The 14,769-nt window shown below is 47.5% G+C and overlaps 3 protein-coding genes and 1 pseudogene across 3 annotated transcripts; 2 read left to right on the top strand and 2 right to left on the bottom strand.

The window, feature by feature from the left end:
* Positions 1-2,174: 2,174 nt before the first annotated feature.
* On the bottom strand, positions 2,175-3,814 carry LOC133929163 (22.3 kDa class VI heat shock protein-like). Its single transcript, XM_062375807.1, has 2 exons — positions 3,317-3,814; positions 2,175-2,629 (listed from the first exon to the last, which is right to left on the bottom strand). Exons 1-2 carry the CDS (start codon positions 3,642-3,644, stop codon positions 2,376-2,378), a joined length of 582 nt encoding a protein of 193 aa, XP_062231791.1. The 5' UTR covers positions 3,645-3,814; the 3' UTR covers positions 2,175-2,375.
* A 514-nt stretch (positions 3,815-4,328) lies between these two features.
* Positions 4,329-5,990, top strand: LOC133929162 (uncharacterized). The gene is made up of 2 exons (XM_062375805.1): positions 4,329-4,736; positions 5,872-5,990. The coding sequence occupies exon 1, from the start codon at positions 4,387-4,389 to the stop codon at positions 4,687-4,689; it is 303 nt and encodes a 100-aa protein (XP_062231789.1). The 5' UTR covers positions 4,329-4,386; the 3' UTR covers positions 4,690-4,736; positions 5,872-5,990.
* A 133-nt stretch (positions 5,991-6,123) lies between these two features.
* Positions 6,124-7,710, top strand: LOC133929161 (uncharacterized; annotated as a pseudogene).
* Positions 7,711-9,954: 2,244 nt separating this feature from the next.
* On the bottom strand, positions 9,955-11,446 carry LOC133928148 (UDP-glycosyltransferase 73C4-like). Its single transcript, XM_062374405.1, has one exon. The coding sequence runs from the start codon at positions 11,404-11,406 to the stop codon at positions 9,955-9,957; it is 1,452 nt and encodes a 483-aa protein (XP_062230389.1). The 5' UTR covers positions 11,407-11,446.
* Positions 11,447-14,769: the final 3,323 nt, after the last annotated feature.

Raw genomic sequence — 14,769 nt, 5'->3', positions numbered from 1 at the left:
AGCCACGTGTACTCAAATGGGACATACCCTCCTTGTCAGTTGTTGGTCAAGGTTAGTCACCGAAACCGTAGTCAAGTAGGATAAGAGAATCACCGAAACATGTTTGTTCTGCAACAAATTACAAAGTTTTTTTGCCGAACAAATTACAAATCTTGATCGATGGATCAATGAAAGATGCTTGGCCAATAACTTCTCTGAAGAATATCCCGACGAACCGAAAGCGCCCAGCTTCCGTCAGAACTCCGATGCTTATGTGCCTAATGGAGATAAAGGGTCAGGGGTGACAGAAATGGGAGAATACGCATCGGCTTTTCGAAAGCCGCGACCTGTGTATTTATATTCATGTATCCGGAAATCATGTGTTATGGTCTCGATGCCTGATTTGAACGATGACCAAACCGACAGTGACACTGCTAATTAGCCAATTTAACAGTTGACACTGCTAATTCTCCTGACTTCCTGGGCTTCTGATTGACCCGCGTCACCCGCGTCTGGCGACTCGGTGGGCATTTTCTCCCACCGCATGGCTCCTCCAAAACTCAGTTAGATCCGGCCACCGTCGATGAGGAACGGCAGCGACGGTGGCTAGCGACTGCTCCCGAAGCTGGGGTGTCACAGCCTCTCCCTCCTTTCCCTTTCCCTCCTCTCATCTTGGCTCGTGCGGTGGTGGCCGTACGGCGGTGTGGCAGTGACATGGTGTTGCGTGTGTGGTGGGCTGGCTTGATGCACCGGATCTACTCCTCTTCGTCGGGATCCTGTCGTATCTGCTCCCTGGAACCAGATCTGCTGCTACTACTGCCTCGGGGCCTCGCCGCGCTTGCGGGTGCGGCACAAGTGCTTGGTTGAACTCTGGTGAGGGCAAGAGGCCCTGGCAAGCACCGGCGTTGCACATCGTGAGGGCTTCACTTCACAGGATGGAGATCACACTCACCGGTCAGGTCTACTTGGACGCGGGCCCCAGTGGTCCGCTCTCCTGCTCTGGGTGGAGCGGCCCAACACGTGCGTTGCCCTCCTCGACGCGAGCCTCACCGTTGGTGGCGTCACTGGCCATCAGGTGAGCGCGGTTGGGGTGCCCTCTTGCGGCACAAATCGTGCTTGCCTCGCTCCGCTGGGTCCGTGGGCCTCAGTTTCTCGGTCGAGGCCCCTCTGTCTGCACCCCACCCCCCCCCCCCGATTGGGCTCCTCCCCTCCCTTCAGTGCAGGTGTTTGGGGGTGGGGGAGTCATGAGCGAAAGCTCAAGCTGGTAATCTACTGGTACCAATGTTGATGACATCCGCAGGCGCTATTTCATCCCTAGAGGCGGTATTATAGCGCCTCTCATGCCCTAGGGGCATCTCTGGGTGAAAACCTTACCCCGGTTTTCGATCGGGCGATGACAGAGTTGACGTTGGAAGTCCTCCTACACTCATTGGCGACATTGGTTCTTTTGTTTGAGGTGTACCACGTCATCGGTGCCTCTGGCATCTTTTGTAGGTTGGCCCCTACGCCTTCGCTCGGTGCGACAACTTTTACAGTTCATTTAGTGTTCCCAATACTAATTATTGTCTGATGCGCACTCTTCTGAAGTGACGTGCCCGTTGACTATCTGGGGGTTTTGTTCGATGTGGGAGCAAGGCTCCACCAACCAACCTACTGCTAGCGTGGAAGCAGGGCTCCGTCGGCTTATTGCTCATGATGTTGGTTTGGTGCATGAATTGAGTTAGGTTGAGCACAGTTGTATGTTGGTTGTGCCATGTGTTGTGGGTGTCAGTTGAGTTGTTTGGGGTCATTTTTGCTGGTTTCTTTTGTAGGTTCACTCCTACGTTCTTACTTTTTAGTGACTCTTTATTTAGTTTGGCGCTTCACGATAGAGTTTTGGTTTAATGCGTACTTCTCTGAAGCGATGTGTTGCCGATTTGTGTGACAGATAGGTGTGGCGTGGGAGCAGGACTCCACTGGTCGAGTTGTGAAAGTAACAGTTGTTTGGTTGGTTAGCGCGCGAGAGCTGAGTTGGATTGATCGTATATGTTATCGCTTTTGTACTTTTGGTGCAAACGTTGTCTGTAGAGTTGATATCTATTGCCATCTCGGGGTTATGTATCGTTTTTATTTAAAATCACGTAGTTGTGAAGTTTTTCAACCTGATTTCTCTTATAAATTGATCCAATTTTTTTATTCAATTAAAAAATAGACAATAGTCTTATCGTCCTTTTGAAATATTACATACATCGTTCTGGGACATGCATCGTAATATGCAATGATCTTTGCTCCTTTTTCGTCTCCATATCTTGCAAATTTTTATCAAGGTTATGCCGTCTTTTCCGTTTCTGTCGACTGTTCGAAGAATAAAGGTTCGCTCAATGCTCTCCTCCAATTGGGCGGCGAGGTTCCGATTCTCAGGCAGTGGCTTGGTGGGCATCACCGTTCTTGGGAACCTTTATCTCCAGCGATCCCTCGCCGTCGTCAAAGTAGGCCTCCACTTTCCTCCACTCCGCGTCCTCCGGCAGCTCCACCCGCCGGACGAAGCCGTGCTCCCACCACCGGCCGATGCGCCAGTCCCAGCCGTCCGCCGGAGGCGCCCGCCACAGCCCGCTGATATCGATCACCTTCATGGCGTCCCCGCTCACCTCCACGTCGCAATTCCTTCCACCTGAATGAAGAGAGTGAAATCTTTTGGCTTAGAATAACGCAAGCGATCAGGTTGGTTTCTTGGTTTGGCAATCGTCTTGCACACGGTATGACACACGGAAACGCAACGAATATTTCTAGAGAAAAGCAGGGTTGTGTTACTATAGTGATAAATCAGAGAAAAGCTAGTGGGGAAAGAGGCTACACACATGACTTCTTGTTGCTTTCGTAGTCTAGCTACTAGCCTACTACTACTTGCAAAAGATTTGTCTGGAAATTTGCATAGTCTACAGGCTCTGGATTCCTAGAGGAAGTTGTGTGGCATCTGAATTCTGATGTGTGGATGGATGGCACACTAACATTGCAATTTGTTTTATCACCTCCTTTTTTTTAGATGATTTGTTCTATCACATTGCAGTAATGCACTAGCTAGGTGGAAGGCAGAGGCAAGACCAGGCGTGGCAATCACAGGGAATCTGTGCCGACAAGTTCTAAAGCTCTAACCTGCAGCTGCTAAATCGAAACATCCTCATCTCAGGTTGTAATCTGAAGTTTACACAGGGATCGTGTTTGTTACTGAACAGTTCTCTGAAACCGATTGGAAGTTTGCACGAGGATCTTGTATGCTTGTTACCGAACAGTGTGCTAAAACTATGGGCAAAAGCATGGATTTGAGGAACAAATTTGGCAGAGATCGAGCTGTGTGTACCTGGTATGTCAGCTCTGAGGTAGTACTCGGAATCGGTCTCAGCCCAGTCGACGGTGGTCCTCGCGGCGCCGCGGCGGAGCGCTGCGAGCAGCACCTCCGGCTCTAACTCCCACAGCGGGAACGCGTCGGCAGGGTCGAAGAAATTGCCGAGCAGGAACGGGCTGAAGAGGGACCCCTCCGCGAACACCGCCCTCGCTGCGGCGTCGGCGCCGGCGCCCTGCTGCAGGAACGCGCCGAACGTGTTCTCCAGCAGCGACATGCGCCACTTGGGCGCCGCGCCGTCCCCGCCCGGCTGCAGCCGGACCTCGATCGCCCGCCGCCCCGGCATCGCTGCTGAGCGTTGACGTACGAGGGGACACGGCGCTAGAGGAGGGTGATGGTTTATAGGGGGAGGTGGTTAGAGGCGGTGGCGGAGCTGCCCTTCGGGGAAAGCAGAGGATGGGAGGAGCGATTCCGTTTGGAGCTGGCTGGTCGTGCGATCGATGTGATTCCCGCCTTTTTCTTTTTCGCACCTCCAGATGTCTAAAATTTAGAAGTCACTATGAGTTAGCGAATGGGGTTAGGATTTCAGGTTGATAGTGACATCTTCTTAGCGAGTGGCAGAATAGCCCGATGAAAGAGGTGGACACAAGATGAAGTGGCAAGTGGCGGGGACACCACTGGTAGTGAGCAGCGGAGGATGGTCAATGGATGATGACAGGACAGGGGCAAGTGAAGACGGTGTAATAGAGTCGGGTAATTACGATGATGAGAATATTGTTAGAAACAGATAGGGACATATGAAAAAGTAGAGCTGATATCATGAGAGAGGGGTAACGTTAGGGTTAAAAATATTTGTAAGCTATTAAGTATCTAATAACTTATAGCCGTCATCTGAACAAAATAATAGAAGGTTAAAATATAGCATCATCATTATCCTTTCCTTTTCGATTTCTGGACCAGCGGTTTCCGGACCAAATGAATCGAGCTTTTCTACGGCCCGGCCCGTGAAACTGGACTAAACGGGCCCGAAACCTGTCGTGACTCCCAAACGCGAAACCCTAATCCAATCTCGTTTCCCACGTCTACAGATGGGGCTCTTCTCGTGGTGGAGGGGAGGGCGACGCGGCGGCGGCGGCTCGACGGAGCCGCGGGACCAGCAGCCCGCGGCGGCTGAGGGGGCCGAGGCGGTAGCGGCGCACGGGGCGGTGGAGGTGCGGCGGCGGCGGCAGGCGCTGGACGCGACGGTCTTCGAGTTCGGGTCCGCGGCGGAGTCCGGTGCTGCCGTGACGCTCGCGGGCTACTGTCCCGTCTCCGACGAGCTCGAGCCGTGCCGCTGGGAACTGGTGCCGGCCGCCGGCGAGGGCGCGCCGCAGTTCCGCATCGTGTTCTGAACGGGAGGAGGAGAGAGCACCCATGCCGGCCTTACCTGATTTTATAGGTACAAAGGAGTGTACTGCAACCTAGGCGTTCCTTGAAATATAAAACTTGAGATATTGTTGATGGATTTGTTGATTAGATTTCAGTCGTAATGGATGGTCATGTGTGCTTGCTTGCTTGGCGTGCTAATTAATAGTTTGATTGGTGGGTTTGCTGTTTCTTCAGATAAACTAATTAGCCAATTCAGGCGAACACCAAGTAGAAATATGAAATTAGTGTATCTAAGTAGATTGTATTACTTTTGGGGTGTGGTAACAGCACTGAAAGTCTGAAACTTATGGGTGAGTTACAGCATGATTGAGAAAATTTGCAAGATACATGTTCAATGAGTTAGTGCCTTAGAATCATTATGGGAGTTTCTCATTGGAAGTTGTTGGGACTATTTGTGGTGTCATATTATTTAGAGCTGGGCATAGAAAATCCTACAGGTATGTTAGCTTATGCAGGCAGTTTCGTGGTTTGGAAGGATAGGCATCTGGGTGTTTAGGAAAGCCTGAAAGACATGAAACATTGAATCTAGACTTGAATAGCTTTGCAATCAATTGCAAGCACTAACGACATGGTGATGAAACGATTTGCTCCTTGAGTTAGGAATATGCAATCTGGCTAGTGCTAAAAGATTGATATTCACAAACCAATGGATCAATTTCTGTGTTTGCTTTTGGCCTTTTGGAGTTCATCTGTCCTTGCTTTTGGTTCCTTAATATAAGATGGTCGCTTTGGGTTCACTTAAGTTGGTCAAGCTGAATCAGAAGACAACCCATTGGTGACATAGTAGCAGTAGCTCTGTACCAACTATACTAATTACCAACCATAGTATGGGATTAACACTCCTGTTAATGAATTTGAGCCGGCACAGGGGGAATCAAATTATATGTTGATGTTAAAACTTTTAGGGACAAATGGAAGCAGATAATGTTGATATCAGTGATGAATGATTCTGAAGACACCCAACAGAAGTAATATTGATATTATGCATTAAGGTTCACAGACTGCATGGCAACTTCAGATTGATTAACCTGAATACCTGTAGCAAAGAAAGGTTGCACAGAAAGAAAGTGACTATGTATACTATAGTCTGAAATCTGCAATTGTTTTGAACAATTCATCTAAGTTATAATTTGTGTGATTTGTAGCTGCATCTTCCTGCAATGCCTCACAGAATGCAGAAGGGAGCAGCAGGAAATTGATTTTTCAGGGACATTGCCAATACAAGAAGCATCGCCTGTTGTCACCATGCCTTAGGATCCCTGCAACTGTTCTTTAACTGAAATCTACATTCCTTTTCATTTGAATTGAGAGTTAAAAGCCACCAGCATGGCTAAAAAACTACAACTGCAGTATTGCTGGATTGCTCTCTATTTACATTGCATTCGGGAATAACTTTAAGAATCGATATGCTTGTATCTGATCTTAAAATTTTGGCGCACTGTCACATTCATTGAAGGAATTTGTCGGGATATTCTTGGCACAATGAACAAACTGCATTGAGCTCGACTGCTACAGCTTATGATTTGCGAATTACCTGACGTTGAGGCTCAGACAGTGAGTACTGCCGGCTTTGCAGCTTATCTCCTCTACCAAAATCTGCATTCGAGTGGTAGTTCACTGCTTGCATTTCCAGATCCTGGACGAAGGCAGGATGAACTGCAGTTGTTTACCAGAAGTTCAGAAATCAGAACCCTCTCATTCTGGCACCCAAGTGAAGTAGTAGTCCAGTCAATCAAACTGGAGTACTCCTGCTGGGTCCTGAGCAGCGGGAAAAATGCCATACTAGCAAACGGGCATGGAGCCCGATTGGCAAAGTCACAAGGGAGTGGCCGAGCCCCGAAGCCCTGGCGTCGCACACCTCCGTTAAAATAGGTCCAGTTCTGAAAAAAAATGTCATACTGGAGCCTGGATATTGCACATGACCAACAAAAATGTAGCAGCTTCTAGTCACATGCTTTCAGTGACTGCCACAGCTCCTGTTCAACCCAACGAGGAGGAGGGCGATGGATTCGACACCGGCGCGAGGGGCTTCGTGGGGTCCTTCAACGTGGTGTACTCCTTCACTGGGCTGGAGGTGAGGGGGCTGCTGAGCAAGAAGAAGGGCATGCTGCTCCGGTGCGTCCAGGGCAGGAGGTTCGGCGGGGAGAGCTAGGTGCTCATGGTGGAGGGCAATGACAACACACCGGAGGGGCAGGAGTTCAAGGTCGTGTCGCGGCTGAAGCGGCGGCCGACGATCGGGGAGGTGGAGACGATGCTGTGCAACCTCATGGCCACCAACTCACCGGTGACCAAGTCAGCCAGGTTCCTCAGGGGGCTGGTGTCCAACGTGACCGGAAGAAAGGCGAATCAGTGATTAATCCTAACCTCACCTACATGAATTGAAATTCGTTTTTGAGAGGACTTGAATGTGAGATCAGCTGGCTTTGATTAGTGCTCCCATCACCTGAGTTTCTTCCGTCACGCCAACCGGCTGAAACGGTTGCAGTGGTGGTAGCACGCACACTAGTTTTCAGTCTCGCTGCCTCGGCACAAAATCTTGAGAAACCGTGGGGATCTGCAGTTTGGTCGGCAGCGGTTACTTGCTGGAAAATGGAGCTTTGAAGTGCGGGCTCTTGCTGGAAAATGGAGCTTTGAAGTGCGGGCTCTTTTAAGTACACTCTGTACCTCTAGAGGTAAGAGAAATAGATAAATCTAGATCGTTTATTTTTTCTTAATTAAACGGTGTAATTAAAATGTCATTATAAATTACCTATAGTAGCCGGTTCTCTCATCAGGTTGCGATAGGAAATTGTTAAGGCCAAATGCAAGCAATATTTTAGTCTTCTATCATTTAGATATTAGTGTAAATATAAACCCTCATAATGCTTAGTGTCTATTAGTAGGATCGATCAATAAATATAGATATTACTTGTAGAAATTACATTCACCTCAATACATTATTTTGCTTATGTCTTACCTCTTGAATTGTGTGCTCAAGCTCCAATACATTTCTTAGTTATTTCTTTATGTTGGATTTTGTGCTCAGTTTGTTTCTTATGAAAGATACTAGCTTCTTCTCTCTTTTTCTTTAATCACTTGCCACATCATCTTTTATCCTATATGGAAGGCTATTTAATGTCTAAGACACTGGCACTAGAAGTGGCCAGAAAAGTTAACTCCTTGATCTTGGTGCCAGCTCTCCTCTTAATTTCCATAGTAAATTAATCTCATAGATGGAAATAGTAGTATGCAACCAGAAAGGTGCCACAACATTATTGCTTGCTTTTGCCATAGTATTTAATAAACAAATTTGAAGTAGAAAATTCATCAAAATATATTGCTTATTGCCGACACTATGTAAGGGATCAGGTTCCTTTCTTGAATACGAGGCGCTTATATATGAAAATTATGTGAAATTTTTTGAGAAACTGTCCATCCATGTATGAGCATGTCAGTTTCCGTAGGACATGAGTAATTTAATTTTTGTATGTGTCAAATTAGATTTTTGTTCCTTGATACAAATATGTCAAATTTATAAACATGATACGATCCATGCTACAAAAGTTATATTATATTTATGTTCCATGTGAATAAGAGGTAGCTAGGATGCAATGAGAGCCACACGTAAACATAGAGAGCACATCCTTTTCTTCTCTTAAGATGGGAGACAGAACTTTGCTTATATGTCATGCATTCCTCGATCAGGTATATGCATGTCCAATAAAATATTTGTTGATCAGTACAATCAAACGTTGACGCAGGTACTTGTCATCAGCTTGATTGATCCAATATGTACATTTTTTCACGTGCATGACCCGTAGCTAGGTACATTAGCATGTATAGAATTCGTTAGAAGTGATACACACGGTAACATGGCCAATCATCAAAAATACCAAAATACTTTTTTCGTAAAAAGTTTGCATTCCAAATACATTATTTCCTTTTACTCTAAATTTCCAAACTTGAAAAGGCTAGGAGCCTGGGACACATGTAATGTTCATGGTGACCTATTACCTCTTAAATATAATATGTCACTTTTTTAAATCTTTACTTAGGATGGACGGTCCAAATTGTTTAGGTGTACCTAAAAAAATCCTTGAAGTGTGGAATGGAAATTTTGTTCATAGGTGGACATGGTCAAGAAGAATGGTAAGGACGCTTGTTGCATACTGTGTTGACATATAGGTATTAAAATCTAACTCAGATTCAAATGTCTGATTTGGTGAAGATAATTTGGACATACGAAATATAATTTAAAATTTGATATGGGTGTTAAAATTCAACTCAGATTAAGAGTGTCCGATTAAAAAAATTAGACATGGATGTTTAGGTAACACTTATTGCATATGCTGCGAGGTGACATCTCACGTTAAATAATCTGCACGCTTCCCTTGCAAGTTGCAGCAACGAATATAAGGAGGCTGATAAAGAATCAGACCGATTCCTGCTGATTTCTGAGCTATTGATCTCTCAATTATTGACGCTACGCAAGGTGTTCATCTCACCGTGCTAGGTGCCGTCGACTGTTGTCACGGCACGGCTCCGACGATGCAGGCCGCCGACGGCACGTCCACTGGACGCACAGGAATGTGAAGATGAGCCAAATACCGTCACAGATCCTAGTGATAGCCTCCCGGTCAAAAGTCAAAAGGGTCGTAGTACGAATGTCGAAAGGTAATATTTCGTTTTCAATTATTTTGTACAAGCTAGTGGCTATTATTCAAACCATCGTTTGTCACCAACTGGTATTTCCACACAAGCACACATACCTGACAAATAAGCAGGAATGCTGTAGTAGTCCTGGCCAAACAGTGAAGTAGATACATACAAAGGGCACAGTACGCGCAACACTGAACCAGATGTAGATGCGACTAAGAGCATCTCCAACCGAGCCCTCTTCTCACCCCCTATCCTATATTTGAGGAAAAAACGATAAAAAACGGTCTCCAACCGACCCTATATCCGATCCCCTTTATTTGAGAAACCCTCAAATCTCATCCCTCACCCCCTACATCTAGGGACTCCTCATCCAACCCCTCATTTGGGAGAGAGGGGAGAGAGAGAGGGAGAGAGGGGAGAGAGAGGAGAGAGAGTTACCAAATATTAATAAAATAGAGGTGATTCGAATATAGAGGTCAAATATGAGGGGTCGGTTGGAACGCGTTGAGAAATAAGGGATGAAATCTGGATGAGGAGTCTCTAAATAAGAGGAATAGGGGGTCAAATATGAGTAACCGGTTGAAGATGCTCTAAGGTATGGTCCCTGCAGCCGCCGCTCTTGCATCCATGAGAGCGTCGATCAGGCGGTGCAGATCGCGGTGAGAAGAGCCGCCTTCTTCCATGGCCGCGTGAGCCTTTGCAGAGAGCTCCTTTACCCTGCTCCTCGCCGCGTCCCCTGCCCCTTGGGGCTCCATGAACCTAGCCACCGCTCGTGCCACAGCCACCGCAGGGATCAGCTCGTTCTCTTCATACCTCGTGCTCCGCACCCCGGCACCATCCGGCGAGAGCCGCTCCCCGATCTCTAGCACTTCTGTCGCGAACCTCTCGGTGATGAACTGCTCGAACACCATTGGCCATGTCAGCACCGGCACACCAGCCACTATCGTCTCCAGGATTGAGTTCCACCCGCAATGCGTCACAAACACCCCTACCGCTGGATGTGCAAGTATTGCCGTTTGTGGGGCCCAACCGGCGACGACCATCCCCCTGTCCCCAACACGCTCCTCCCACCCCTCCGGCGGTGCCCATGCACGAGACCTGACCACCCAGAGGAACGGCTTTCCGGAGGCTTCTAGACCAAGAGCCAGCTCGCGGAGCTGAGCCTCCGAGACGTGAGCCAAGCTGCCGAAGCACAAGAACACCACGGACTGGGCTGGCTTCGTGTCCAGCCAATCGATACACTGTGAGCTGCCCGTGCTGGCCGTGGCCTGTGGTAACGGCAGCGAGAGAGGCCCGACGAAGTAGGCACGCTTCACATAGCCGTCGTGCACGTACATCTCGCAGTAACCGTGCTCCAAATCAAAGAAAGTGTTCACAGCAAGTCCGAGGCATCTGTTCGGCGCCGATTTAAACCGGTCGTTTGTGGCGCCGTCAATTATTTGCTGGTTCCTCAAAAACTCCGGCAGCTCGGTAATAGGGACCCGTATATCGGGGCTCGGAAACCCAGGAACAGTTACCACCCCGTCAGTGGCGTCGTGGACGCCGGCGAGCATAAGGTGCAACATGGCCAGTACTGGGAAGCTCCCTATGGCGTGGAATGTGATGCATGGCACGCCGAGGTCAGCAGCGAAATCGACGTTCCAGAAAAAGTGTATGTCAGTGATGAGGACGTCTGGCGAGCGCTCCCTGATGAGACTCTCTTGTCCTGGCCTCATCAGCATCTCATTCATGGCAGCGGCATCGATGCGCCACGCGTCCGCGGCCGTGACCGTGGAGAGGTTCTCAACTCCCGGAGGGAGGCCGTCCACGACAGGGAACGGGTAGGTCGCTACCTCAACCATGGAACGACTGAGGCCACGCGGAGCTAGGACCGACTGGACGACCGAGGCGTTCGCCGGGGTGACGGCCATGGTGGCCTCGACGACGTCCGGCCTGGCCGCGGCGAGGTGGAAGGCGAGGTTGGTGAAGGGGCCGATGTGGCTGGTGGCGAAGAATGGAAAGAGCAGGATCCGCAGCTTCTTGCTCTGCTTAGCTGAAGCCATGCACGGCGGTTTTTGTTGCGATAGACTGTGTTCGAGATGGGAGGCAAGTTGGCAGGATCACTCTTGCTTTATACCGTGCAAGCGTCGATGGGCTCGTGATTCTCACGGGGAGTATTAAAACATGGAACGTTGCTTTCTTCTTTGTGAGTGGAGTATCATCATGAAGTACTACATTTGCCATGGTAAAGCCAGCGGCGAGTAGCAGTTGAAGACGACGAATGAGGTGCCCAGATAGAGATGGTTACCTACCTAACACGTAGCGGATTTAAAACTTGCTTGAGTTATTCGTGGAGTTGTCATGGCACCGGACGGTAACAGGTGGAACATGGATTAGGTGGGAACGGAACACATGACTATTACTTAAAAAAAAATTATTAGTGACGGATGATAACTTATATTAGTGACTGGTTATATATTTGTCACTCTTATCGTGTTATTAATGATATGTTATTAGTGATGGATGATGGTTATTAATGACGGGTCATAATCGTGATCTGTCACTAATGTTCAGTTATTAGTGATGGGTTGTAATCTTGATCCGTCACTAATGATCGATGAACATTTTTCATATTTTTTGGACATAAAAAAGTAAAAAAAAAAAAAAAATCACCCGAGCCGTCCCAACGCAGGCTTATCCCATATACCTCACAAGCCATATATTTTTCACATTATTTTCAAGTTTACATTCTATAGGAATCGAACACATGACCTCCTACTCGTGCATGTAGGCACCTTAACATCTCTCCTATCATGTAGTTGTGATAGAAACCGGATATTTTATTATTTTAACCTTATTTGCCAAAGGTCATTAGTGATGTGTCATAACCATGACCCGTCACTAATGACTAATTTTACCAAATTTCGTTGAGGGTTATAATTTGATAGATGACTCGAGTGCATTCGGTAAAACGGGTATAACTTTTGCATACGGAGTCCGATTTCGACGTTTTTTTTTACTCTACGGACATCTAAAAAAATTTACAACCATTTCTCCCGGGACTTTGTTGGGTTTCGAGAATTTTTTGAGGCAAAAAATAGCTTGGAAGATTGAATTCTCGCCCTCGGAAGTTTCTACACCGTTTTTGGAATACGCGCTTGTGTCCATAGCTGCCACACCTTACATCAATTTTGAGCAGAAATATACAATGGTTCCTATTCTAATGCTGCTGAGGTGAGAAAAAATAAGAGAAAAATAAAATAAAAATAAAAAATATTTACAAATACCGTCATTAGTGACTAGGGTTGGTCATTAATGACGGGTTACAAGTTGATCTGTCACTAATGACTGGCATAGAATGACCTGTCACTAATGAGTGGATCATTAGTGATAGATCAAGCTGTGACCCGTCACTAATGACTAGCCTAGGACGACCCATCACTGATGACCTTATCATGAGTGACGGGTCACAAATTGACTTGTTACTAATGACTGATCTAGGACGATCCGTCACAACTTGACCCATCATTATTATCATCAGTGATGGGTCATGTTACGACCCGTCATTGATGACATAGTCATGAGTGACGGATCACAACTTGATCTCTCACTATTATCATCAGTGACGGGTCATGTTATGAGCTATCACTAATGACCACTTATATCTGATTCCGATCAGAATGGACATTAGTGACACGTTCTTGTTTGACCCATCACTAATAGGATATTAGTGACGCGTGTTGAGCATCCGTCACTAATATGGTGTCTTTTTTGCTAGTTTCTTATGTAGTGGACCTGCGTGTCGCCCCGATGTAGACCAGCGCAATGGCTTGCATAATTGCATTAGGTGGTGGTGGCGGCAGCGGTGAATGCGAGGAGCGCGCATGCAGGTGCAGCCCATTTCTCAGCTCGGTTCAGCAGGCGTCGGGGGAGAAGTGCACCACGCGCGGGCGGTAGGCAATGACAGTTGCTTCGCCAGCCCGGTCATCCAAGTCCGGCTTCATGGAATGTCATGTCGGCCATGTCGGAGTCCTCTTGCCACAACTTGAGGCTTAACGGGTGATCCTATGGACCAGAACCTACTTCTGACGTCGATGGAAGAATCCTAGCCGTTACCTTCATGGGCCCACGTGCTAGTCTCCCACCGCATAGTCCTAGCGCGCCTGGCAAGCCCTGACGAATGACAAGCTCTCCCTCCCTCCCCTCCCCTCCCTGCTCTGCCCCAAATCGACACCCTCCGCCCATGATTCGCGCACCTTGCCTTCTCCCCCGATTACTCACCAATCCACCGCCTCCCGCTCGCCCCGAGCCGCTCTCCGGCATCTTCGCCTATCACACTCAGTTTCAAAAGGACGAACCAGATGTATTCCACATGTATGCCAGAATCAAGTTTCATACATGCGGTGACTTCATAAGTGATAATATAACAGTGTCATCACATGATGATAAGATTTATTACAAAAGGATCCATAGGTCTTAAAGAAAATACTAAGATAACTTCCAGCGGTAGCGGATCCTCCATCCATCCACAAGCGTTGTCCAGGGGAGCGCCAGCCTCGAACATGGTCTTCAAGTCAAGATCTTCCTTCGCCTAAATCTCGGCTCCCGAGATGTCCTCAGAGACCACACCTTCTAAGCAGCATTAAGAGGTTGGGAGAAGGAAAGTGTGAGTACATAGAGTACTCAACAAGTATTGAAAAAACATAACATGAAGGCTTAACTCAGGTTTACTGCATCTATGCCATCGTAATCTAGGACTCAATAAGGACTTAGAAATTCTATTTACCATGTGTGATGACTCCAATATTAAAGGAACATCTCATCAGATTCTATCCGACTATCAGACTCACCAGATATCCTATATCCAGCTACCAACTCATCGGGGTACCACCACCCGACTACCTAAAACCAATCATCCAAGATCTCCACTAATTATGAAGAAGTCCAAGCCCGCTCTTGACCGTGAGCACGGCTGATCGATCAGTTTTATACTCTGCAGAGGTTGCACACTTTACCCACGAGTCATAATTCCTGTTTTGCTTCACACTTTCGGGGTGTAGAGCCAGAGTCTCACTACAAGGTATTTACAAAGCGCTTCGAAATCTATATGCATCCACTAAGGTTTCACCGCTAACAGGGATTCCATCTACTGCAGAGGCTCCCTTTTATGCCACTCAACCGTTCACTGGTGCGTACAAAATAAGGAGGACATCTAATTAATTGGCCAGACCGTACCCATATAAGCCTCATGATTACGCTGTTCAGCCGGGTTATATGCTTCACAAACCGATCCTTAGGATCTAAATTAGGTACTTGCACATCACCTAACGCGTACACAACAACCATCTAAGAACAGTACACTAAATAGAACAAAGAGCTATGAAAAGCCTACTAACAGATAGTACTCGCTGCTACGATCATGTGAG

The sequence above is a fragment of the Phragmites australis genome, chromosome 9, assembly GCF_958298935.1.
Source record: "Phragmites australis chromosome 9, lpPhrAust1.1, whole genome shotgun sequence".
NCBI classification, from domain to species: domain Eukaryota; kingdom Viridiplantae; phylum Streptophyta; class Magnoliopsida; order Poales; family Poaceae; genus Phragmites; species Phragmites australis.
Note: the sequence above shows the minus strand (reverse complement) of the source record. Positions and strands in the feature narration are given on the sequence as shown.

Coding starts and splice junctions, on each gene's coding strand:
- LOC133929162 (XM_062375805.1), top strand. CDS start 4,387: ATGGGGCTCTTCTCGTGGTGGAGGGGAGGGCGACGCGGCGGCGGCGGC.
- LOC133929163 (XM_062375807.1), bottom strand. CDS start 3,644: ATGCCGGGGCGGCGGGCGATCGAGGTCCGGCTGCAGCCGGGCGGGGAC. Junction 2,630..3,316: donor CCTCAGAGCTGACATACCAG/GTACACACAGCT, acceptor CTCTTCATTCAG/GTGGAAGGAATTGCGACGTG.
- LOC133928148 (XM_062374405.1), bottom strand. CDS start 11,406: ATGGCTTCAGCTAAGCAGAGCAAGAAGCTGCGGATCCTGCTCTTTCCA.